Source organism: Gambusia affinis, linkage group LG11, assembly GCF_019740435.1.
Source record: "Gambusia affinis linkage group LG11, SWU_Gaff_1.0, whole genome shotgun sequence".
NCBI lineage: Eukaryota > Metazoa > Chordata > Actinopteri > Cyprinodontiformes > Poeciliidae > Gambusia > Gambusia affinis.
In genome coordinates, this window is record NC_057878.1 from 16088570 (window position 1) to 16116052 (window position 27483).

The 27483-nt window shown below is 38.8% G+C and overlaps 1 protein-coding gene across 1 annotated transcript in view; it reads right to left on the reverse strand.

Annotated features, from left to right (window-relative positions):
- Window positions 1–1581: 1581 nt before the first annotated feature.
- pde11a (phosphodiesterase 11a) overlaps window positions 1582–27483 on the reverse strand; it is a 40421-nt gene continuing 14519 nt past the window's right edge. Inside the window, exons 6-20 of the mRNA XM_044131899.1 lie at window positions 26651–26783; window positions 25430–25505; window positions 22259–22326; window positions 22071–22163; window positions 20529–20579; window positions 19056–19202; window positions 18817–18924; window positions 17267–17376; window positions 16540–16630; window positions 11018–11118; window positions 10763–10840; window positions 10610–10673; window positions 10323–10397; window positions 7242–7325; window positions 1582–4102 (exon numbers count right to left, since the gene is read on the reverse strand). Coding sequence (XP_043987834.1) covers window positions 3869–4102; window positions 7242–7325; window positions 10323–10397; window positions 10610–10673; window positions 10763–10840; window positions 11018–11118; window positions 16540–16630; window positions 17267–17376; window positions 18817–18924; window positions 19056–19202; window positions 20529–20579; window positions 22071–22163; window positions 22259–22326; window positions 25430–25505; window positions 26651–26783 — 1513 coding nt within the window. The 3' untranslated portion in view covers window positions 1582–3868. The remainder of the gene's footprint in view (window positions 4103–7241; window positions 7326–10322; window positions 10398–10609; window positions 10674–10762; window positions 10841–11017; window positions 11119–16539; window positions 16631–17266; window positions 17377–18816; window positions 18925–19055; window positions 19203–20528; window positions 20580–22070; window positions 22164–22258; window positions 22327–25429; window positions 25506–26650; window positions 26784–27483) is intronic.

Genomic DNA, 27483 nt, shown 5'->3' on the forward strand with positions numbered 1-27483 from the left:
CATGTGTCAGTCTTCTGCAGGAAGGAAAGCAAATGGTTGGATATGTAGGCTCTGAGCAAAGCTTATAAATGAAAGAAAATAAAAACTCAGGCTTTCTACAATTTTAAAAATAAAACAAATGGATTTAGTCAGAGTCGGGCTGTTGACGGCCTGACTCTACGAAAGCTGTGCTTTACGCAGATCTGTGCTTGACTAAAACACCCAGTGACCTGATGGTGCCTTCAGATGATGATGGTCTGCATAAAAAACAAAAATGCTTTCAATAACTTCATAAACTCATCTCTGAAAGAAGGAAGGAAGGATACAGGGAAGAGAAGAAAATAGGAGACAAGGGAAGAAAACAAAGGACACAAAGAAGCAAGAGAGGATAGATGAACAAAAAGAAGGAAGACAGGGAAGAAATTCCATATAAAAGATGAAATATAAAAGAAAGAAAGGACATAACATCAAGGAAATGAGACAGGGAACCATGTTAAGAAATACAATATGTCTCTTTCTTATTTTCTGTATTTTTCCTGATTTGGAAAAATATTCTAGATTTCACAAACTGTGTGGGAATCTTGTAAATATCTATCTGACTGTGATCTGACTGTACAGATTACATCAAAAGGAGTGATTCATTTCACTTTAATGGTTTATGAACAGCAAACCTAACAGAAGAGAACAAGATCCACCTCCAAGGTTTTCCAATCACTCCACCTGGTCTCTTTTGATGATTCTGCACAAACCTAAAATGCTTCATACTTCTGCAGACTTCTTATGTGCAATCTCAACATTTGTGAGTTATAGAAGCTCAGTCTGACTCCCAGCTAATATAAAACTGGCACATTGTCATGTGAGGTGCTATGAATAGCTTAATAATTAACCAAAATGTTGAATTTTCCTAAATGTTAAGTGAAATTTACGGCACCTATACCTGAGGATACATCAAGTGGGGTACAAAAGGTGAATGAAGATCTACACAATAGGAAATTGTTTGTTGTTTTGCTCTGCATAATCCAGGTTCCTGATAAACACAGTGCTGGTTCAAGACATACTCTAGTAGTGTGTGTTGCTATAGCATTTCTGCAAAGAAAAAATGGGAGTTCAGAAAAGAGCAGATTGAGACAAGACTATATATTTCCATGTCCTGGTTTAGAATACCAAATTATTTCTATTTGCTAAATGCAAGAATAAGAGATGTGTCCAAAAAATGTTTCTGTCCTTGAGTGTATTTTTGTATGTAATCTGGCTTCTTATTATGGTTTTGGAGATATGGCTTCTTCCTTGTTGATTGACTTTTTATTTCATGTCAGTACAGAAATAAACTGACATGTTTATTTGGATCCATAGCAAACTGAGTTGTTTGCTATGGATCCAGACATCTGGATCCAAGAAAAAAAAAAAAAACATGTCGATGATGTCACACAAGAAAGTGCTGAGTTTGAGGTGTTCTTTTATAAAACATCAACAAGTGGGTTTCTACTTAACTCAAATATTGTGAATTACAAAGTTTACAAAGCCATGATTTCATAATGTGGTTATTCCCAAATTGTGTGAAGGCATTGCCATATTAGTGTATATAAACTTCAGAATTTGAAGTAATGTTGGAATAAAAAAAAACACAAAACGTATTTCTCATTATTCAGGCATTTAGCAAATCAAGGAGATTTTGGCAATCCTAACCGACCTAAAACAGGAACTGTTTAATTTGATTTAATGTCAGCCAGTGAAAAAAACAAAGATTCTCATGCTTCTTTTCATAGTGAATGAAAATATCTGGCTACAGCTGTATGTAATCTGAGAGGAAACCGGAGCGTATGCTCCAGATAATGAGGGATTGCACTGTGAAATTTCACTGGATCGTAGAACCTCAGGTTCAGGTTCATCCGGGCCATAGAACAGATCTCTACCTGAAGAAAATCTCCCAGAATATGGGCTGTTGGGATGCTCTTAAGGCCTATCTAGTCATTGAATACCCAAACCAAGGGCTGTGTCTGTAACCTTGGCACTCAGTGGAGTATGCCCCTTATCTCCAAATCTTGTGGAGGAGGCAATTTGCTTCTGTTGGCGTCTTTTGGCCATGATCTCTATCATAAACTGGAGCAGCTCACTGCAAGGTGAGAGCAGTCGGAACGAGAGTTTGCTTCTCTGAGGTCAAAGTTTTTAACCAGACCAGTGTAGATTGTGTTCTCCAGTTCAAGGGTAAGTCACTCCCTCAAGCAGAGGAGTTGTGTAGCTACTTGCTTTGTCAATGAATGATGGTGTCACAGAGCAGAAGATGGGCAGAGAGATTTGGGGTCTCATCAATGTTGAGAGTGTTCCTCCGGTTTGTTGAGGTAAAGAGCCAAAACAGAAAAGCATGTGATGTATCTGTATTTTTTTATGACTCTCACGTGTTGCCATGAGAGGTTAATCATGGAAGAAGGAATGAGACCCCAGAAACAACTAACAAAAATGATCTTCCTACAAATAGAGGTAAGGCTCAGGCTTAAAGTAGAGCTATTGGTCACAGATTGTATCGACTGGCTTCCAGAGTCTTTTTTGAGGTTTAGTAGAGCCCCTCCTAAAGACAGAAGACCACAGAGCAGATCAGGAACAATTACTGGAGGAACCTTGTATCCCTTCTGGTCTGGGGATGCCAATACACTGGAGAGTTTCATTGGATTTTTCTTCCACAAGTAGACTGCAAGCAGCAGTCTTGAATAAGTGGAAGACGATAGTAGATGGCCACTAGAGCTGTTCTTTGCAGAGGTATATTTTTTTTAAAGCCTGTTTTGTTTTAATTGATCAGTAAGAATAATTCTGCAGGAATGGAGTTGATTATGTTTCCTTTTGACAAAGTAAAGTGATTTTATAACATTTTAAGTTTTCGTTGCTCACTGCAGCCTTTTAAATTTCAGATAATCATAACAGTGGGATGAGCTTTTATCACTGGTGCAAAAGGCAAAAAAAAAAAAAAAAAAAAAAAGATACCCTGAAAATGTCTAACCATGGCTTTTGAAATAAAATGTGACATTTTGTGTTCCAGCTGTCAGTACTGAATCATCAGAGCTGAAGTTTCGCCCTGCAGAAATCCATGTGATATGAGAACAACTCTCTCAAGGCACATTGTGTATGTTTGTGTGACAAGAGAGGCCCCGTATGTATAAAACTGGGCCAAAATATATTTCCATTTGTCGGTTATTATAATTCTTTGCGGCAAACTAAGGGGTCAAGACATAGCTGCAATCGTTGGTTTTACAAATTATGGCAGAAATTCTGCACGGTTCAACAAGAATTTCCATAACGTGAGAACCTCACACAGAGGCCATGCATTTTTCAGTAGGATCTGGAAACAAGGCACAGGAAGAGAGGGAGCACATAATTCAATTTGCATTGCAAGCCACAGGTCCGACTGTTTCTACACCTCTTCATCCTTCAGAAGAGGCTCTACAACCACAATCCAATCCAATGCATTAAGTTTCAAACAACTCAACAACTTATTTACAGATTTACAAAAAAAAAAGATTCTTTAACCTCCGGGCAAAATGCGAGCAACACAGAGAGATACCAAGAGCAAAAATAAAACACAACAGAGACAAACAACACTCTTCGTGTCTTTTGCCAAAAAGTCAGAGCAACACAGTGGTTTGATTTTCCTTCCCTCCTTGACGAGGTGTCATCATCTGATCTTCAGTCGCTCTAATGAGCCGGCCAAATGCGGCTATGTCAGCCTTCAGCAGAAAATCTGAAGGGATCGCGCCACACTCCCGAGTGTTAAAGCTCATCTCTGGTTGCAAAAGCAAAGAGGAGCAGAGCCCAAGAACCTCTGCATGCACTGCCTCTGCTGCAGGCTGCATTCTGGAGAATTAAAAAGGCCAGGGACGTTCCAGCTCTTCAGCAGAAGCTAACTGGCCATCTTGGATGGTGTGCTTTCAGAGTCGCTGCAGCAGCAGGGCGTGCTGCCGGCTTTGTCCGCCGGGCAGGCTTTGCTTTCCGTGGCATCGTCATTGTAGGGGCTGGCATGGGCGGAAACACTCTGGCCACTTTGTCTCTTCTTGTTCAGGTCCTCCCAATTGGCCCTGTTTGCTCGTATCATATCAACCATCGGCTGAAGTTTGGGATTCAACTTGACAAGAGTCTAAAAAGACATGGGAAAAGGAGGGAAAATCTTTAAAAATAGATACATAGTCACATAAAATGTTTTTGTGAAATCACTTACTGTGTTAAAATGTATATAATTGATCGTACCCTGATGTTTTATTAAGAAACAATTGTGAATTATGAAGTTAGTAAAGTTAACTCTGGTTCAGCATCCAGTTGGTAAAATATTTCTAGTAAACATTGATGTTTCTCTCATAGTCTAAATTAGTTGCAGCTTTTCAAAGTTTCTTAGACAGCGGTGGTTCGCTTTGAGATTTGAATGTACTGCTGCTTAATAATGAACTCAGACTCTGCATTGTTCATTGAATGAATAATTTAAGGAAGAAGAAATAAAACAATATATATAGAGGGAGAACAATTCACGACAAAAGTAAAAACAAACAAGTACTTGATAGCTGCAGTCCATCAAAACGCCTGCTCTTTAAAGATTAGAAGCACGTGTGTGACTGAGATTAGTTGCTGTTGTCATTTTTCTCTGTTCAGGTGTAACTGGCAGGGTAAGCAAACTTGTCACCTTCCAGTTGATAAATTACCAGGAAGATAACAGGACGTTGTTTCTCAAACATTGTCTAACAAGTCACCATAATTACTTATTGTGTCATTAACTCTGTTTCATATGCAAATATAACATCTGTATGCATCCAATTCACAAAAGTGAGAAAATAAGTGTGAAAAGTCTCGAGTTAACCCTTAACTTTCAAACAACAAAACAAATAGTGCTGGGTGTAAAAGGCATACATTTTCCCAGGGATAAATTGGTCATATATTGTGGTTGATTGAGGAATCTCTCAAAGAGGGATCCAATATTTAAAAATATTGAGATAATAAATAAATATGAGATAATAAACAACTAATTTATAACATTTATGTCTTTAAACCTCTTTACTGGAGGTGCTGCTGACACTACAGCACAGTACACTACATTACTGGGACAGACAATGTTGTTTTATGATCTGATATGCAGCATCATTTTGTAAAAAAGTCTTCTTAGGCAATTGTGCTAATTTTTGCAGCAACTAAAGTTTGCTTAAGTTTTGCCACCCAAGTAAGTACATATTTAATAATTTTGTCTAAAAAATAAATGAGTAGGTATACTACTGTATTTAACAACAATACAAACAGGGGTGGTGGAAAATTTGTTAAAAAAGTACAAAATGCCCCGTGAGTATTTGCTGTGTTTTTACGGCAAGCGGCAGTCTCTTTGGGAGATTGCTCAGTTATTTGTGCAGCACGATCGCTCCATTATTTAGTCTCAGAGAGACAGAAGGAGTCTACTGTCGCGTGCTGGGGTATGAGGATGGAAGCTTATATAATCAGGGATTATTAATATTCCACAAAGTAGGGAGCCACCTCCAGGATGAGGAGATCAGCAAAATCAAGAACAAGATCTCTTGTACCCACGGACAAAAATCCTGCCGCCTCTGAACTTTTTCTCTGTTCTACCCTCCTCTGCCTTTCCTTCCTCTTGAAAGTTTAATTGGCAGAAGCAAAACCGTGAGCTCCATATCTGCATTCTCCAAACATCAACCCCTCAGATGAGGCAGAACACCCCCCCATACGCTCACTGAGCTTTGACATGTTAGCATCTACACACCACAGACAGTAACACCAGTGAAATTACAGCCCAGCAAAGATTAGTCCATTCTAACTTGCACCGACTGATCTGAAGATAATTCATCAGCACTTCTGACTCATATTTCCAGAAAGTAATGTGCTTCTGTACAATTTCACTGGAAAATCCCAGAAAATGACCCATTGCTGTGGAGATCAGTGATTTATTTTTTTCATCTGGGCTTTAACAACTCATCCTCTTGGTGATTTTCATCAATGTCACTTGATCACGCATCATGCCTTAACAGAGCTGATCTCCTCAGTAAGTTTGCTTCTTCTTCTTCCTCCCACACAGCTGCTGGATGTAGGAGGGGCAGATCAGCCTCGGCTGACGTCACACAGAAACACACACTTCTATACAGGCACATCTTAAAAGGGCATCGGTAAATAGGCTGGCTGTTCACAGACTACTGTATCCTAGCATTTTAAGGGAATGTTTAGTGGAAGGAAAAAGTGTGGCTGAAAAAAAGGACATACGCAACAGAGATAGCTCCAGTCTTGATAGAGTTATGAATTTTAACATTTACTTTCATGGTTTGTCACCCACAGCCAAATTAACTAATAACTGGTTCTATGACATGCATATCATCACACCAGATTAGCCAACAAACTCACCTGACCTAAACCTTGTAGAAAACTCCACAGTTTTCTAAAGAAGACGATGCAAAGCAGCAACTCTGACAATGCAAACAAGCTGAAGGTCACGTACAGTAACCAGGGCTTCCTGAAAACCTCAGCAGAGTGGATACACTGTACAGTACCACACTTTTTCCTTCCACTAAACTTCCCGTAATATGTTTGAACTCTGTGATCAGCCAGGCAGCAGTGAAGCTTTGTTGCTTCACCGTCCTTGTCAGTTCTTCCCTATGATTGTGTGGATCATATACTTATTGAAAATATTTTTTACTTGCCTTATATTGTAATTTTTAAAGGCTGAAAATTAAATGAAATACACAAAATATTATTCTCTGTGTGATATTCAAATTCACTAAGACAGACCCGGACAAGTTAGAACAGCAAAAATCTCTCTGAAAAGTAACCAGGAAGTTACTCTGATTCATATTTTTACTTAGCAAAGATTCGTCTGTAAAAGAAGTCAGAATTTCCCGTGTCTAAAGCTAATAGAGGCCAAAAGTCAACCCACTGCAGACCGTCTGACAGAAGAGATTCAACCTGACTCACATCTCTATTCACACTCCGTCTCACAGTCACAAAGTGCACGGTCGCTCCACTGCTCTAAACAAGAACAGGACGTAACCTTGAAGCTTTTTCAGAGCTCCTCGATTGAAAGCATTTCTCTCTTTCACAGAGAAACCTGCGCCTGCGAAGAAAGTCAAACACTCGCTGGTGACAGTTTCACTGCTGCCGTCAGTGAGGGACAATAACCGAGAAAGGACGGCGTCTGCTGATGTCAGAGGCGGATGTGCAACAAGCGTGACACAGTGAAGGCCAGAGAGCAGCCAGTCGTGTGGGTTTTCTTTCCTTTATTTATTTTCCGTTCTTACCTCGTACAGTGGCGAGCAGATTCCATCAATCCACTCCAGCTGCAGCCCTGGAAGCTCATCCTTCCTGTTACGGTCAAAGATGGCCTGAAAGGCAAAAAACAAAAAGAGAGAGAGAGAGCAAGAGTTGTTTGCTTTTATGATTTTCATGCTCATACAGGCCCTGAAGTGTTGCTTTTAGCGCTCTCCTCTTAGGAACTTCTTCTTTCCGCTCTCAAGTCAGCTGAGTTTATTTCACGCCCATTTTCTCCTCTCCCTCATTCATGCAGCCCGAGCTTAAGAGGCTCCGCTGAGTCTGCGCTTCAGAGATAGTTACCCGGCTACGGCTCAGAAGTTAATATTTCATTTCCAACGCCCACACACAACAGAGAGCTAAAGGTTCAACACAAGCAGCAGACCTGAGGCTATTCTATTACTTATTTCAGAGGGGAGGCAATGTGGCCAGGCTCGATTACTTAACAGTCATTAATTGCAGGCAGAAGCCGGCCGGTTTTCTCTTTTCTAGGCTGACAGTACACCTCTGCTGGCTGCAGCCATGAGGGTAGTGGAAATATTTCTGAATGAAAGCAAACTTTGTAATTAGGAGCGAGAAATCTACCATTTCTACACCAACATGCATTGTCACTGTTCATACCCTGTAATCATTTCCATATTTTGTCTCACTTTGTCAATTTCACTGTGTTTCATTGGGATGCAATGTGGTAAACCAACACAGAGGAGTGCATGATTGTCCTCTTATTGTTATGGAAATGATGGAAAAGGACAAGCTAGAGGCATCTGAAGTCAAATGCCTGGTTAAATTAAACATAAAAAGATCTTTTGGATCTCAAGACAGCACTATATATGGCAGAAAAGTGATGCTGCTGCATACAACATCCACATAACAGAGGCAGCATTATGCTGTGGGAATGCTTTTGTTCAGCAAGGACGAGGGGAATCCTGGAAGAAAAGCTGTTAAAGGACAGCGACCATAAACAGCCAGAGCAACATTGGAATGGCTTATATGAAAGTATTTCATTGTGTTAGATTGGCCCAGTCAAAGTACTGACCTAAATAGAATGAAGAATCTGTGACAAGACTTTAAAATTCATGCTGTTAAATGTTCTCTATCCAACCTGTCTGGGTTTCGGTTATCTTTCAAAGAAAAATAAAAACAATTCTAGGTTTCTAGATACCATACCATACCATACCAGCTTTATTTATAAAGCACTTTAAAACAACCACAGTTGATACAAAGTGCTGTACAATCCAAAAACAAAAACACAACAAAATAAAAATAATTGTAATTAAAAGTAGTTTAAAAACAAAGACATACACTTTAAACTAGATCTCACTGGTGTTGAAAGCCAAGTTAAATAGATGGGTTTTAAGACGAGCTTTAAAAGTGGACAGAGAAGGGGCCTCTCTGACCTGCAAAGGTAAGTCATTCCATAATTTGGGGCCCATAACAGAGAAAGCCCTGTCCCCTCTGAGCTTCCTTTTTGTTCTCGGTACCTCCAAGAGCAGCTGATTTGCTGACCTGAGGGACTGATGGGGTATGTGGGGATGAAGAAGCTCAGTGAGGTAAGCCGGGGCAAGATTATGCAATGATTTAAAAACAAACATAAGAATTTTAAAATGAATCCTAAAATATACAGGCAGCCAGTGAAGTGAGGCCAGGACAGGGGTCACATGGTCCCTTTTTCGAGTACCTGTCAACAAACGTGCAGCAGCATTTTGTACTAGCTGCAGACGTGAGAGCAGCGCCCGACTAACTCCCAGATAAAGTGCATTACAGTAGTCCAAACGAGTTGAAATAAAAGCATGGATCACTGTTTCAAAATGCTGCCTGGAAAGAAAAGATTTCACTGACGCCAATCGCCTTAAATGATAAAAGCTGGACTTAACCACGGCTCTAATTTGGCTGTCCATTTTAAAATCACTATCCACCTTAAAACCAAGATCTGTAATAACAGGTTTAAAATATTCCTCCAAAGGTCCCAGGTCAACAGAGGAGGACTCACAGGAGCCACTGGGTCCAAACACCATCACCTCTGTTTTGTTTTCATTAAAGTTTAAAAAGTTCAAGGCCAACCAAGCTTTAATATCTCCTAGACAAGCCAGGAGATGTTTGATTGACAGTACATCCTGCTGCTTCATGGGCAAATAAATCTGACAATCATCAGCGTAACAATGAAAAGAAATCCCATGTTTCCTAAGGATAGAACCCAGAGGCAGTATATAAAGAGAGAAAAGCAGTGGGCCAAGAATTGAGCCCTGTGGGACACCATAAGACATTGAGGCCAGAGATGATTCAGAGCCACTAATATTCACTGAAAAAGTTCTCTCCTCCAGGTAAGACCTGAACCATTTAAGAACAGTGCCATCAATACCAACAATGTGGTGTAATCGCGATATTAGAATGTTGTGGTCTACTGTATCAAAGGCAGCAGTTAGGTCAAGTAACATCAGAACAACATGGTGACCAGAATCACATGCAAGAAGGACGTCATTAAAAACTCTAATCAAAGCAGATTCTGTACTATGGAGAGTTTTAAAACCTGACTGAAATACCTCCATGATGCCATTGTCATCTAAAAGATGTGCAAAACTGGAATTTCTATGAAAACTTCAACAATAAACACAGATGTACTCCACACATTTTAGATTTCTATTCCTAAAATCCTTGGAAACCATGCACAACTCTCCACCTACTTTAAATGTATTCACTACACTGTGTTGGTCTAAAGTCACAGTAATACATGTTGAAGTTTTGGCGTTTATGGTGAAAAATGCGAGGGAAAAAGAAAATCCAACAGCAGAAATAGTTTTGGAAGGCTTTGGGTCTGCAAAACTGTCTGTGGGTTTGCAGACGAACCAATAGAAAAAAAAATCTGCTTTGAATGCAGGGCAGCGGAGCGGTCAAGCTGACCCTACACTTTCCTCACGCTAAGAGACACAAGCTCTCGTGTTTCCTACAAAGTCAGTGTGTTTCCGTACAGCAGAGAAAATATATCATCGTGTCGGCATCATCAGCTCTCAGAGGGCACGGGGGTGAGAGAGACTGCAAAAAGCACAAACGCTGAGCTGGTCTGATTTACTCACAGAGGGCGTGAGCTTTAGCTCCAGTCGTTCTCGGTCTCCCTGCTCAAAGAATTCACTCGTCACCAACTCTGCAACCTGAGAAAAAAATTGAAAGAAAAATCCTACTTTTTTAGTACTAAAAGTGTGGAAAGTAGCGAGCTGAATCAGTTTGTTATAGAAAGCGACCAATCCCCCAACTAAGCAGCTTTGTTAGGAAGAAAAAAAAATCGAAATCATCTAATCTGATAACTTTCAGCCCCGTGTGAACATAAGAAACACGTTAACACTTTTCACCACATATTTGTCACCTTGCGTGATATTTCCCATGGCTTCGTGACAGCTCCAAGATCGCAGGCTGTCATCATCATAGACCTGAGAAGAAGGAACAGAGTTATATTAAGCCTTGGAAACTATGACGTAATTGTATTTCTACTTTCAGGGACAACGAGAGACAACCTCACCTGCACATGTCTCTGTGAGCCTTCACATTCCAGTTGTACTCCCCTTTGCTGACCAATTCAAAGAACGTGTTTCTTTTCCTGAAGGGAAAGAAACAAAGACCTTATAGATAAAGTCGCAAATCGCATTCTGTCCACCAGGGGGTGTTGTTCGCTAGAACAACCACTCCGAGGTTTGAACGAGCAGTGTGCTGAGATGAGCCTGACGGCTGCCGGTGTGCTTTGTGTTGTGGCTTCAGTGGGTTTAGAGGAACATACTCAAAGTAAAGTGTGAGGTCTGTGGCCAGGATGGACTGTTTGAGCAGCTGCATTAGGTCACTGTACTCTGTGGAGGAGAGGTTGGAGAAGATGTTGTGACCCTGTGGAGACAAAGATGGTTATTACATGACAGAAAGAGCACAACGCTTCACATCAAAAATACTGACAGGCTCTGCGTGAATGACTTTTTAGATTTAGCATTCCTACCATCCTTAATACAGATTGGACACCCTGTTGAATATTTAGTTTTCAGGACATTTTCATCTATTGCTTTCTAATATATTTCTTAATATAACTCAGGAAAAAGACACTTAAACAACAAAAACAGAGTTTTTTTACTCATTCAATAAAATGCCTTCACCGCAGACATCCACCAGGCATAATTCCTGCTGGATGTTTGACCACTGATGAGGCTTAAAATGCACCCAGTCTGACTGGATTTAAATGATTTTGTCAGGAACACAACCCAACACTTTCAAATAGCTCTACCATTTTTGCATAAGAGAGTGGTCAGACATCCATTAAGACTATGCTAGACTCTTGTTAATAGCAACAAAAGAAGATGTGAATTGCAGAGTTACATTTATGAAAATAACAGTGGGAGTGCATCTATATATATTTGAGCCTGTAGGTATAATTTTGAACCTAACTGGCCTAAAGAAAGTTCAAACTAGTCCACTCAATTGTACTTCATTAAAAGTTAAATATTTAATATTAAAAATCTAAAAATGACTGTTACAATCCTTTTTTTTCTCCCCTTCAGGGCATTTTTCGTGGGCTCTAGTGTCCCTTACTTGAAAGTAGGCTGACAGGAAAGGGGCGAAGACATGTGGTAAATGTTGACGGGCCCAGGAATCGAACCCGCGACAGCCACGTCGAGGACTCAAGGCCTCCAAACGTGGGTTGCGAAATCCCCTGCGCTATCATGGCACGACCAACTGTTACAATCCTACCGAGCATTTTCACTTGAAAATAATAACATTAAAAATTCTGACTTTAATTTCTGAATTTTGACTGTACTTCTTTTGGGAATTCTGAGATTAAAGTTATAATTCTCAAAAAAAAAAAAAAAAAAAAGGTCGCAATATTAATGCGCACAGACTATTGGGAGCAGCCAGCTTCAGTGACAAAGAGGTGAACTGACATTCTAGAGGAACATGTTGGATGTAAGTGATTTTTTTGTGTGATCCTAATCCTCTTTCTTACAACCCAACTGTTGTAAAGTTAACATAGCACCTCACCCGAGCTGGATAAAATCTAAAAGCAAAGAGTTAAGAGTGATTTGTTTTTCATCTAAATGGTGCTCCAAGTTATTTTCTGATCAAACCAATGCAGACATGAATGTGCTACATTAAATATACCAGCCTAGAGCTTCCTCCCTCCATGACTCTGTCAGAAACATGTCTGCATTGCTGAGCCAACTAGCTCCTGCTGCTTCAGTGAAAAGCATGCTTGCTTTCGCTTCAGTGGCTCAAGTCACAAAATCAGTTCTAGTCTTGGTTTACAGGCTCATAGCCACCATGCTGACTTTTCATAGCAGGACGCACACAAACCTTCCACATAACATTAAGGTTTTAATCCAGTTAAACCAGGAAAGCATTCACAAATTTGTGGCAGTGTGCAAAATCATTGCCTAAAGTGGGGTTTTTTATGGTTATTTCTGCACTTAAATGATTCCTACAATTAAATAAACCATGACTCGTCCATCTCCTGTTGCCTGTGATGTAATGGATACTGTGGGAAAGGAAATTCCTCCAGTTTAGCACATCATAATGTGTTTACCAGGTCTTGGAGGTGGTGCTGTAAACAGGAAAAATATTATTGAACCTTCTACGACTTAAAATGAGTGGAGACTGATTAATTTTCTAAACTCATACCAGCATAAGGCTGAAAACGTGTATCAAAAGGAGAACATATTAGCAAATTTCACCATAAAATGTTTTATGCATTGTTTTTTGCTTGTTGGAGTGGTTCCCGAAGCCGCCTGACATTGTGAGTGGGAAAACTCTGCAGAGTCTTAAGTTCATCACCACATACAAATTGGTTTTAAACATAATTAGTAAAATAACTCTAAATAACTCTAGGAATGTAAAAAAAAAAGAGAGAGAGAGCGAGAGATATATTCATGTCTGTGGTTTCTGATGAAAAGCTAATTGTCAGGTTATTGTTTGTGATTCTTAAACCTATCTATTAGGTTCACAAGATTAAATTTATTGTGAATTTTCTCCAATTCACAGAAGCTCAACATTGAGTTTTATTTTTAACACTATAAAAAAATCAAAAGGCTTTTTCATGGGATTTTTTCCAATGAAACTAATTGGATCTGTGCAGGGGAGCAGCTTCCCAACAGCTGCTAATAAGTGAGCTCCATATCTTGGGTTTTTAAAGCAGCATGTACGGTACATTCATTCACCATCCAGGCGCTCTCTACTGTAGAGTCAACGGAGCTCTTAAAACCAGATAACCACTGTTTTAAACACAGACAGCTTCGCTCTGAACATTTGTGCAAACATGCCCCTGACTTCTCTCATCATCTCAGAGGTCCTCGTAAAAACCCTGAACCACGTTAACAGCAATGACGTAAATGATGTCTGTGGTGCTGTCACACCTGCTGCAGATGGAGAAGGAGGCGAGAGGCGCAAAGGTGACGAGTGACAATTCGACCCCTTTACACTTTTGCCAGAGCTCAACTGAATCATCGGCAGCCATGCCTTCTACTCGAATTAGTCACACGCTATTCATTTGTATGCTAATTAACAAGAGGACAACAGCAGATCCAGCCCCGCATTAACAGACGCCGTGTTGTCGAGGTAAACATTTGTCAGCTCGCCGTGTTGTCAGCGCCGGGATAATGAAGCCACTGGATTCCTCTCCTCAGCCTCGTCTCGGCTGCTCCCCTCAAAAAACACCTCCAATTACAAGTGCATGAAACGCGATCACCTGGTAAAACGTCGCTCTCCCAACCAATTACCACCGAATCTATCATCTCTGTAATTACATTGATTTGAGGGCAGCCTGAGCTATTTGTTTACTCAGACAACTGAGGGAGCACACGGTTGCCTTCAAGCACTGTGAGCTCAAACTCATTCATTTTTTATGTGGCCTTTAGTACCTTTCATTCATTTAAACATGGGGCTGGTGGTATTTGGAGACAACATTATTTCAACGGGTGTAAGCCACCAGAGTGGAGCTGAACGTAAGAAACTTCACATTAATATATAGTTTTAATCATGTTTTTTTTTAAATGTTTAATTATGTTACCTAAATTCCTTCAGCTACAACATCTGTTATAATTTGTAGACAAAAGCATTAACTTTTAAACACTTGTTTATTGATGTTCTGTACTTTGTATGAACTGTTAACTAAAAACCCTGAAAGGTTATTTGTTTTTTAAACTGCTTCCTTACTCTAATGGCTGAGCAGGAATAAATTAACACGTTTTTTTCCTGCCCCAATCTGGCCTCGGAGTGTAAAAAAGACTGCAGTCAACTTTATTAATGAAATATTGGCTATCGCCGGCTAATCAACACTTATTTCTATGGAAATAAAATCACATCACTGGGAGTGTGAAAAACACTTTTGGTGGTGTGACCGGTTATTTATTTTTATTATTAATAAAAAAGAAGGTTCTATCTTTTATTGTTATCAATAAAAATGAGATACAACCTTTAAGCAGTAGGGGTCCGCAATGTAGCCAGGGAGGGGTAATTTGTGGCCCTTTAGATGACTTTTGTGAGGCCCTGCTTTAAGAAATGGTGCAAAATTGGCTTGTCAGCATTGATACAAGCCGACGCTTTTTAAAAATACTTTTGGCTGAAGTTTTCACTGCGACTTCCTTGAAGCTTTTCCAAAAAGATGCAGCCAAATTAAACTCTTCTCCAGATGTCAAATCTTTGGTAAACATACAGTGTTCATCTTTTAGTTTTTGCGTTTCCGGTTACATCCAGTGTCTTATGAAATTGTAGACTTAGTTGCGTACCTATTTTAAAAATTAACTAAACATAGAAAAACCTTTCAAATTCTGATGTGACTGTTGTTGAGAATAAAAATAAACACATTTCTAGATTAAGACAATTTGAAATGCTTGGACATTTAATAGTTTTCTTTAAACTGTCCTGGCATGCAAATTATTTACAAATTCCTTCAATAAAGAAATTTGATTACTTTGTTTTTTTTAAATATTCTAAAATAAATAATAGTTTATTTCAGGTAAGCTGGGTTGTTTTATTTTTTCTTTACTTTTCCCAATCTATGAGATGTCTGCTTTTCAGTTGGTTTACAGTTTGGAAGGCATGCTAGAAAAATGTAAAATCAAACACACCTTTTAACAGAAGCAGATGACAAATGTAATTGATCATGCTATTACACTTTACATAACGTTAACACGTATAGTCTATAAAAACAAGGTACTCCTTGATTTTAAGTATAAAGATTTCTTTTAAATTATGATCTTATAGCCGTCAAGTTCTCAAAATATTTAAATATAATCTTATGCATCCAAATCTAAACATATTGCAACATGTTGTTAATCATTAAAAAACTGCAAGTATCAAACAAACTTTTCACTGGCCAACATTTCTGCATTAAAAATATTTTATTATTATTATTATTGATTTGCTCTGATATTTTAATCTCAAGAGCTGTAATTGTTATAATTTGTGTAGTTAATCTACATAATGTATTTCACTTAGTCTATCCAGTTGCTGAAATGAATAAACCTTTCAATACAATTCTATTTATTTAGATGCAGACGTAAAGAAGCAGGCAGGTGATTCTCGTCTGGTTCACCTGACTAATCTAAAGGCATCTCTTTACATGTTACATGTTTTGTGGGCGAGATGCTTCATAAAAACACATAAAGTTGCATTTCAATAAACAACACCTCTGTAACAATCTTCTTTGGTCCTAAGAAATAAATCAGTACAAACCCGTTAGCCCCTCACTCTGCAGATATGAGAGCTAAAGCAATGCAACAAAGCATTGGCTAAAATTCTTTCACACTGATACAAAACTTGGATTAAGTCATACAGAAAACATCTACTTCAGGTTCTTCCTCCTAAAAGTAGTTTTACAGGCCATCACATGACAAGGTATACTTTTCCACAGATTTTGTTTCCATTTTCTCTCTTTTTTATTTAGTAAATTACGTCAACTTGGAATCTCTTGTGTGTTTTTGTTCACTCGAGCTTAGATGTAAATGGTTTTAGAACCTGGTAGGGACCAGTTCTGAGCTGTAAAACAGTGTGTACTTTCTTTCTCCTATTACTGCACTGTATTCATATTATCCCGTTATCTGCACTTGACTAAAGCAGCCTTCTGCAACAGTTGTGCAATAAGAGCCATAAAGTCCAGTTTCTACTGAAGGAATGTGGATGAAATTGCAGCTGCAGACTGCAGTTTAAAAATATCCCATCTCCGAAGGGAACAAAGGTTAAAGGCTCTATTGCCAGCAGTGTTTGTAATCACATGCAGCAGAAGGTGAACGGTAACTGCATTGCAGCAGATATTGGAACATAACACACCTCGCTCTGCAGGATCATAACAGCGTGGTTAAAGTGGTGGTGCTCCAGCGTAGCAGAGGTCCCATAAAGCAAAGAGAGGGCTGAACCCGTCCTGCCACACACACACGCACAAAAAAACAAAACAAAAACACATTGGGATAAAAAAAAAGAAGGATGGTATAATAAGATTTCCACAAGAGCTGAGAAGAAAAATCTGCTCTAAAACTCTCTTTGGATTTCCTCCCAGTTCAGTCTGTCTCTAACTTATGGTTCAATAAAAAAGGATGCGTGAGACTCATAACCCAAACTACAGATGAAACTATAATGTCAAAGTCTGAATGTGGTCATTAGGTGATCTTAAAGAAAATAGGTCCCCATAATGTGTGAGAAATTTTTACTTAAGGTAAAGCTTGCAAGTTGGAGCTTTGATTATATTTAAATTTTGAAATAAAATATTCTTAATTACTTAAAATTCTTAATTACTTAAATAGTAAGTAGAAATTCCAGTATACATCCAGCCGTTCTGTGGGGGCTAAAGAGGTGTTAGAGAATATAAGTAAGCACACAACATCATTAACACACATTGAGGTTTATGATTGCAACATGACAAAATGTGAAAAACGTAAACGGTTATGAATCCTTGTGGAATGTAATGCAAATATTAAAACGTTTTGCTGCACAATATGCAACAGGTTGTGTTCTTATACATATGTTTGCAGCAGCAGAAGCAGAAATAAGGTGCACTCACTTGGCCTGAAAAGCATTGTTGGTGCCCCTGTGGTCCAAGTCGTGGCACACACAACCCACAATAAGAGCAAAGATCTCCAGCTCAGTCAGCGTCTCCTGGAAACCCGCCGTCTGATTGGCACAGAGGACAGGAAGCAAATAAAACACACACACACACACACACACACACGCACACACACGCACACACACACGGTTTATGAGCAGCAGCACACCATTATTCAATGAAATTCTGAGCACATTGAATAAAAATGGAAAAACAGCAGCATGAAGCTAAAAAAAGAAAAACTAAACACAGCATCTTCACAAAATGCCATAGGGACTGCAGTTGCATTGCTCTACATTTCTAGCTCGGATGAATGGTTTCTGGAGATCATGTGCTGACTGAGTCACTGTGGGTCACTGCAGGGATAGCAGCGAAGATAGTGGGGCCCTGAGCCTACTCATTAAGACCTAGATGAACAGGGGAACCTGGAACAGCTTATACACTGTTATTTCAATCCCCCCTGCCAAAAATCAATTCGAATGGGACACCGCACATTAATGCCGCAGTTGATTAAATGGCGTTAGCTAAGCACATTAGGTCCTTGTCTTGCCCCAAGGACCTCAAGTAAAAGAATCACATGCTGTAAGTCTCCTGGGATCTCCATTCATACAAATATCTGCACAGAACCACAGTTAATAAACACACAGAGTCATCTTCCTGATTTGATCTCAGGTTTGAAATTCAATAATTAAATTGATACAAAAATTTTAACCCACAAATGCACGGATCAGTGCACTCATCAACCTAATGATTATTTACTGAGGAGCAAAGCCTTGGTGTTTTGAATAAGGTGTGAAGTGAAGGCCACTGAATCTGGCCTTCACTTTAACCCACATTCTAGTGAGGACTCCTCTTTCTGTATCTCCAGTGATGAAGTGGATGTGAAAAAATAGGAAACTGCCCCTGGTTATAAAGACAGATTGGGCCTTTGTCTGCGGTAATGTCCAACTACTGGACTCCAGATTCTGAAATGAGCGTCCTCTGTAGAGCTGCTGGGCTCTTTAATCCCAGGGGAGCTCAGCTGTTCCTTCAAATCGAAAGGCATAAGATGGTTAAGGCATCTGTTTACCTCTTGGGCACCTTACTTTGGAGGTATTCCAGTAAAGCCCCAGAACTAAGGTATGGATGGATGGATGGATGAATGGAAACTTAGAACTCCCACCATTTTCCATCTGTAGCACATTTTCTTGTTAAATTAAAAGCAGATTAAAAGGTTAGGTTAGGAGCGTCTATTATTTTCTGTTGAATCTAAAGCTACTTCTATAAAATCAATTGTGACATATTTTCCTCTTTCATGAGGTTTGAACATCAGAATCAGTTCAAAAAAGAACAACAGCAATTTGAATATGGCAGAAAAAGCCTGATCAGTGTAATTCAAGTTTTTAACACCTTTTTTTAATCGACTTTGTTATAAGACCAACAACAGTTGCAATAAAATCTGAAGTCCATGTTACCTAAACCATCTTTAGAAATCATCCGTGCTAATATGTGGTTCTCACAGTGCATACCGTTAGCATGGCAAACATGCACTGGCATACGTTGAATGCATGTCTCCAGTTGTGGTAGAGGACCATTCTGTAGTTTTTTCTGACAGTCAGCAGCCATCTGCACAGTGTCTGGAGGGAAAGAGGGACAGAAAGAGAGAAGAGCATGGGTCAGTGGTCTTCATGAGGACCTGCAACAGCATTCATAGTAAGCTCAATCAAGTATTTAAAGCAAATGAGACACAGAAGCTCTGCTCTTTTACCTCGTAGTCGATCTTAAACTTCTGCACCATTCCCAGCTCGATGAACATCCGCAGAGCAGCTGTTATCATCGCGTCGACATCCAGGGAGAAATCATCAAAGGAGAGCTTATCAATGCCCAGCTCGCAGACCAGGGGAATGTTAGCAGCCTGTTTCATCATGGTGAGAGCAAACATAGAGGAAGAATGAGAACATGAACCCACAGAGCAGACGTGGAGGTCAGTGGAGCCATTTTTGGATGATGCATGAAAACATGAAAGCATGCTAATTAAGACTCGGAGGCCTCGTTTTCAGAGGGCTGATATTTATGAGGGGGCTTTACTGAAAGATTTCTCTGTTGTTTACTTTCTGAGCTCATTGACAAATGTAGTTGTGCAATAGTAATGCTCAGCAGCCTTTTGGCATTGTTACGCAAACAAAAACAAAAATAATTTCCAATTAACCACTCTCAGCATGAGTCTTCTATCAACGCTGCATCCCCATCTGAGCAAAAGACTAATTCCTGTCTGTGTTGACAAGACACATTCGGTGATGAGTCTTCAGTGTCAGTGCCAGTGTGTCTCGTTTCTCTCACAAACATTTGCCTGTCAGGTCGGTAAGTATTCCAACTCTCTCAATTCACAGCCCCGGGTGACAAAATGGTACCCAGGTTTGTTTGTCACTACGTTTTCACACTCCAGTGGAATCCCAGGCAAGTGAGCTCAATGGGGCTCTCTCTGTATGTAGAGCAGCTATGAAAGGAAGAAGGGGGGGAAGGCAGGCAGCAGAGCATCGCGCTGAATGAGGGGGGCTGAAGCATCACACGAATTCATGAGAGAAAGACAAAGAATCCTACTATGAATATAGTGTTGGCCATAGGGGGAAACTGTGCTCATGAAACTGGAAGAAAATCGGTCACATCTATATTTCAGAAATGTAATCTTGTTAAAAAATGTAATTATGGCTAATTTTGTCATTTGTCTATAACTAATGTATTGTGAATGATCACTTATTGACTGAAGCAATCCATTTCTAATAACACAATTGGTCTGTTTTCTCTTGATTCTTGTTGGTTTATCATTATTTTCATCAGAGCAAGTTGAAAATGAAATTTACTAATACAGATATTAGAATACTTTTAATTCTTTAAAAGTATTCTAATATTTTAGAATATTTTTAGCTTAATAAATTAAGCTAAAAAGACAAATTAAGACAAGACAAGATAAATTCGATAAATTTTAGTTTAATTTAAATTGACCCAGGATGAATTTTTTTTTACCAATTTATGCTATTTTATTGTAAGACAACTTACAATAAAATAAAAACCAAGCTATAATAACATAAACTAAGATAAAATAAGCTAAGTCATGATAAACTAATATATAATATAAAATATAACTATGCTAAACTGACAAAGGATACAGTAAGCACAAAAAACTGCTACAATAACATGGAGTCATTTACAATTGAGGTAATTATAGGAGCAAATATGTTACCTTAAATTTATCCACTTCAGTTTTGGAGCAAGTGGCATGGTAAGACAGAACCTGCAAAATAATAAGAGTGTTTTGTTTTTTAATTCAGTAATATTCCTTTCAAGACAACTGAAAACACCACAGCAGTGTTCGATTCATGGATTTCCCTCATTAAGTCAGCAGTGGCATGTGGATCTGCACTAGTAGCAACATCAGCACAGATTGGGTCGCCATGTTCCTCTCATTCCCTGGGAGAAATACTTTGCACACTCTTGCAGTAGCTTATTTAATCATAAACACTCATGTTTATTCAGGGATGCCAGGAACAAAGGACACACACTCACATTATTTCATTCAGCATTTGTCTCCAGCTATCTGTTCTCTGCTTCTCGTACTTGAAACACTGGTGCTAACGAATGTACCCCACCAGCTCCCAGTTGTAATCTTCGGACATATTGTAAAGGCTGACTAGTCCTGAATGGCTACAATATGCAGATCGGATGAGGGATTGCTTTACACTGCCTCTCATTAATTTCCAATAAAATCTTTGTGAGAAGGTTATCTATGAAAAGAGATCAGCAGTTTTCATGCATGCATTCCTGTGGATATTTAAAATTTAAAAACTTATACAAAGACCCATGAGACAAATAAGTGAAAATAAAATGTATAATTTCCACTTTGCAGCTGTTGCTTCCTGTGATATATGGTTAAATATGTCACATTATAGCACAAATTTCTGATTTAAGAAAATCTGCCTCACAGTCGAAGGTAGTTATCTTGTGTTTTCTTTTCCTTTTTATAGTGTTTAGCAAATGTTTGATGATTTCACATGATTGAAGAGGACTAGTATCAGCAATCAAATATAGATTTGTGATGCAGCCACAAAACAGGGGCATCTTGCGGTCAACCATGCAAATGTGGTTTTTATTTTTTGAATACATATATGTATATTTTTTGATGGCTACTCTGTCATGTCGATCTTTCGCTAGTCACAGCAGGCGAGACTGGTTCTGGTGGAAGTTTCATCCTGTTAAAAAGAAGCCATTCCTTTCCACCGTCACCACATGCTCTCTCGAGTAGAAGTGGCTGCTACAAAGTTAGCAACTTGAATTCAACCGAGTAGACTTCTGCGTTAACCTTTTACCAGTTAGCATGCTAAACTGAATTTGATTTATTTATATTACCAACGTTGATTTAAATAGAGTTTAACTTGAAACTGTCTCTATGACTGAATTTGTAATTGGTTTCTGTGAATCAATACTTCTGGACAGATAATAGTCTGTCTTGAAAGTGACATCAGAGACTAATAAGGTCATAAAAACTCCTACAAGTCCTTGAGTTGTAGAGTGTACTTATTTATCTACATGCAATTTTCTTCCACTTAAAATTGTCAGTTTTCTGTGTGTTCTTGCAAATTGAAGGTTAAATTCAAGTAGTTTCAGAATCAGGACCAAACCATTACATCCTGACAATGTAAAAACCGAGAGCAGAAATTTCACTGAGACTGTATGTTAACTGTGATGGGAAAATGAATACAAATTCAATAGGATTTTGTGCCCTTACATCTAAAGCCACTGACTGCTTGGCCCAAGACTTCTTCACCTGGTCATACATGATCGTGTTGTTGATGCCCAATCCACAAAATATCACAAAGGCCTGAGGAAAAATAAGTTAGAATAAATAAATCATGGTTTCCACAATCAGTCAGAGGATGTTTGGTGTTAAAAAATATGCAGAAGGCAGCGCAATACCTCAAAGAGACGCTGGTCTGCATCGTCAAACGGTTTCCTGTCCAGCCTGTTCAGCACTTGAGCGACACCTGATATGCAAAACCATTTTATGCATTAGATAAAATACCACTTAGCTCAGCTTGGTGCCGATTTGACCAAAAAGCTCCACTTTTACTAGAGACTAAGGAATATCAAAGAGACATTATGTATTTTTAACAATGGTTAAAAAGGAGAAAAAGCTGTTTTTTTATCAACGTCAGACATGGTCGGCATGAAGTAAGGAGCACACACTGTTAAATAAAATGACACCAACAGGGACTCAATTAGTCTTTTAAAAGTTTTTGTCTATAACTGTCCTATGGGAATAACCTCTTCCTATCTGACTCCTGCCTTCAGATGTATTTCGCTCTAATTGAAAGTAGAAAATGATTTAATAAAGTCCAAACATTTGATGAATTGAGGGTAGGATATTGTCAAACAATTCATTATCATTTTTAATTATGCCAAAGAGGTTAAACAGCCTGCCAATACTGTGTGTTAATATGACTCATTGGTTGAAAATGAATTAGCTCTGCAGTTAATTACAGTTTTGTTTTTATTATGGATGAATTTAAAATGCAGAGCAGATGTTTTCTCAAAAGCATGATTGTTCCTACTGTAACCAGCTTGTGATTTGTAATGAGCTCCAGAACATGCTACAACAAATATTAGCAAACTAAATGACTGCTTAGAGCCTCACGGCCACCACATTATCTCCAACTACACCACTATCCATACCTCCGAGATCTACAAGTTTTCATGTTCAGTACATTTTTTATAATTTTTTTTTTTTTACATAGATGACCTCGTCGGCTGCTTGGCTGAACAATGCAGTTTGTTCACCGGAGGCGATCCACGGAGGGGGTGTCGAATTTTGCTTAGAGCTTCACAAAACCGGAGCCGCAACCAGCTCAGCACTGTGTTAACCCGTAAGGAATTTCATCCAACAAAAGCTGAACTCAAATACATCTTCATACAGTGGCTGTTTATCATAGCTGGACATGCAGGAAACACAGCAAACAGCCTGAAACCTGAAATGTTCTTAATTTCAAAGAGATACTTAGCTTTGAAGAACTTATGCCTATGACTTGGAGTTGTTGGCTCAGATTTCAATTAAAAAGACCAAAAAAACATTAATTTCCCCTTAAGAAATATATTTATCAGGTATAGCATTATGTCTACTGACATAATAGCACGTATTATGTTTTAATCAAGGCCTCACTTTTGATGGCTACAGCAACATGAGGGAGGTTTTATCCCATTAAAGATTTATTTACAGATCAAATATGAACAATAGTATTTAATGTTGAAAGTCATTGACTCAATGCAATCTGCTGTTTCCTTAGAAACCTTTTAAACTACGTTGTTGTTTGATATCTAGTATCAACTGATCACTATTTCTTTGTAAAGTGCCTCGGCATAACATCTGTTGTGAGCTGGCGCTATCTAAACACACTGAATGAAACTGAATTGTACATCTTCACCACCACTTTAAATTTGAGGAAGAAAGAAATGTTTAAACATTTATGTCTTCTATGATGCCTTTACTTCTGTGATGGTTAATTAATGATCTTACAAACTGCCGAACCAATCAAATTGAAATTTTTTTTGGAGCCAAACTGTGGCCATTCAGTCCTTTCTTTAAGATGAAACAAAATATAATCATACCCCTGTAAACCTTTTCACATTTTGAAACATTACATCCACAACCTTTGTATAAATGTATATTTCTATTTGTGAAAGATTTTAAACCATTCATCATTTTTAATCTACTTCACAATTATGCCATATTTTGTGATGGGCTCTTACATAAAATTTCAGCAAAATATATTGGCGTTCATGGTTGATTTGTGAAATAAAATATGAAATAGCTGGAGAAATGTGAATGTATTTTGAAAGGTGGTGTATTTCTATTCTTTTTTTAAATTTTTACTGTAAGCAACTTCTGTGCAATAAAGGACTAATGTTTTTAGCAATTAAACCCAGAGCAAATTTGCTCTCAACACTCCGTACCTCCTGTGTCTTCAAAACAGTCTTTTAGAAATTACCTGGGATGACTTTCAGTAAATTAAAAACATAAATCTTAAAAAGAGCTATTGCACTTCAAGCTGCTGTTGGTATAGCAAATCTCAGTAGAACATATCTGATTGAAATACTAAAAATTCTAAATTAGATACTATTTACAGCCTAGGTTATATTAAAATGGGGGCATACATTTTTTTTTTTGTTACTGAGTGTATCCTTGACTGAAGAATTTCATCTCTGCTGCTTTGTTTGGGTAATGATTTTTCACTTAACATCCTCAGGTGCCACCCACACACTGCCTTTTCTCTCCCCTCTCACTCTTTCCGTTCGTTTCTCCTTTCTCCCTCTCCCTGCTCCAACGAATGCACAGACACCTACGCAGAGACGCGCCCAGGTCTTAACCAGCCATCTGCAGCAAATCTGCTGATCACTTTGCACTCACATAAAACTAATGACTTCCCTGCGTCAGATCTCACCGGAGACTGAGAGGAGCTGCCGTCACCTGCTCCCTCCTCTGCAATATTCCAGCGCCAAAAAAGAGGACGAGGGATCAATGATTTATCAGTGTCATTGTGCTTTTAGCCCATGGCTGATTCACAAGCATAATGCACGCTGACAGAAGAAGGGAAACTCCTCCTCCACGTGTGGAGTGATGCTGCAACACAGCATGGATCTCAGCAAATGCGAGCAGTCTCCGCTGAATACAGACACGAGCTTCTCTCTGCCCTGCTGTTTGCTTAATGCAGAAGAGTGCATGCATAGTGCTGGACCATGAATATGTTGGCATTTAACTGTGTAATAAGCAAAATGATCATCCAGTGTACTGGTTTACCACCATCATCTGTATCAGCTGTGTAACTTTCTGGGCACAAGCAGAGGTTTCCAAGCAGAACTCAACAGGCCTGAAGAGATGAAAAACTATGATATTCAACAACTTTTGGGTTTACTGATAAAAACCAGCAAGGGGTCAGATTCTGGGTAATATAAGCACAGTTTTTTCCTCAATATCTTCACACTGGGCCAATGCAGCATTCCTGTGGTAATATAGTATCTTCAAATAAACATTTGTTACAATTGTTTAAACAGATATTATGATATATTATATTATTATGATCACAATTTACTTACCAATAATTTGGTGGTTGCTATTCCATATGGGAACGCAGAGCACAGAGCGAATGTGAAAGTCAGAGAACTGGTCTGCCTGTGAAATGTGGAGGATCAAAACAGAAAACATCTCAAAAGTGGGTTTGGCTTTGATTATTTCATAAGACAAAGCTTAAAAGCAAACAGAATTGCATCAAAGACTTCTTTAGAAATTATGTTTCGTAATCTTTATCCAGAGGCATTCAAACAATCCACAAGCACTAAAACAAGGTTTTAGTGTGTAAAGTTTCAAAGCTACAGCCAAATTCTCTAATAAATTCATCACTAGACAATAAAGGGAAACATTACCAACGTATTGTGCCATCTGTGTGTGATGGCTTAGTTAATGTCTAAGCACACTTTGTACTCCTGTGACTGCAACATTATTTCACCCCTCAGGTCTTTTGTAAGATTTACATCTGGGAAGTGAGATAACTGTGAAATAAGATTGATTTTTTTGCATTTTGACAACTTGTGTGTTGATTTGATTATTATTCTGTTTCCAACAATAACCAGTCTGAGTTTTCTGGAAAAGCTCGACATTCATTTAAAATATAAAAAAATATATATAGCCTTTGGAAAGTAAGTAAACCCACAGCACCACAGATCCCCGACCACAGTGGGCATAAGATGAGTTTTCATTTGTTTATCCTTTGTTTCACACCAACTGCAGTGTTTGTTTAGATGCCTGTCTAATCTGACCATAGCATACACTTTACATATTTAGGTTTGTGATAGTGGAAAAAAAACAAGGTCATTTCCTAAAATGCCTCTCTATCAATTTCTCAGCTTCTACAAATTGGTCTAAGGTTTGACATGGAGAGAATAATGTTTGACATATTGACACTCCATAGTGCCAATATTTAGTGAGTTTTAAAAATCTGTCTGTACCTTCCTTGTAATTCTCCTCACTGTGCTAGTGGCCAAGATAAATGTCGGTCTTCATATCAACATTTGAATTATTAAATCTTCTGCCCAACGAGGCAGCAGTCCTGGTACCAACAGGTCGGCCCTTTCATCTTTTCTGCCTCTGTTACATAAGGTTCAATATCTCAAACCTTTCCAGGTTGCCTAACAAATCAGCAGGAAAGCTCTCTAAATAATAAGTGAGGCCCTCTTTATTGTAGAAACCTAGGTGTTGAATAATTAGAATAATATTCTCCCAGTTCTGTAGTATAAAATCCTGGTGATGGGACTTTGTACCTCAGCATCGAAGCGAGGATCCTGGTAGGCGTCGCTAATGTTCACAGGAAGTCCTGTTGATGCAACCAGCTCTGCAATGCTGTTGTTGATGAGCCAGTCTGAATAGGACGATTTTTCCATACTGTCTTTGAAACTAGGGTTGGAAAGAAAAACACATAAACACAATGCTGAACAACTGCTGAACCAAACGTAATCTTTAGGTTTCAATCGTCAACAATATTGTTTTATAATCTGCGACTGTAGCTGGAAACACATAATTTGATTTAAAAAAGGTGACCTGATTCATCTTCTTAACGGCAGGTTTGCAACGGCTTCTCCTCTTTCTCCTCATGAGCCTTCTCCAATATTAATTTGTATTTAATGAACCTCTCATACAGCAGATGTCTGTAAACTTCTTCAGCAGCTCATGAAGTAATGAAAATTTTAATGTGCAATTGTCTTCCTTGTTGCCAGACACCCCCACACACTCTGCCAGAGAAACACCTGCATCATCACTGCTCACATAACCCATTGACATTTAATACAGGAGAACCGTCGTTAAGTTTTACCTTCAAAGCCAACAAACGTTCTGTGCTGCTAATTTTATCTTTGAAGAATAAAGATAGCATGATGCTGATGTCAGATCTTTAGCTCATGTGGAGCGTGTGATGCGACAGTGTGGACAAGGTCTTCACGGTGCAGCACTAAATGCATGACAGTTCATGATGCATTAACTCCTGCTTTTTTCTTGCTTATGCATTTTGTAGTTATAGGAGACATTATTTTTACGTTCTTTCTCTGTAGTTAACTGTTTACCTGTGTCTCTTTTACAGACAAAACCATTGACGGAGCTA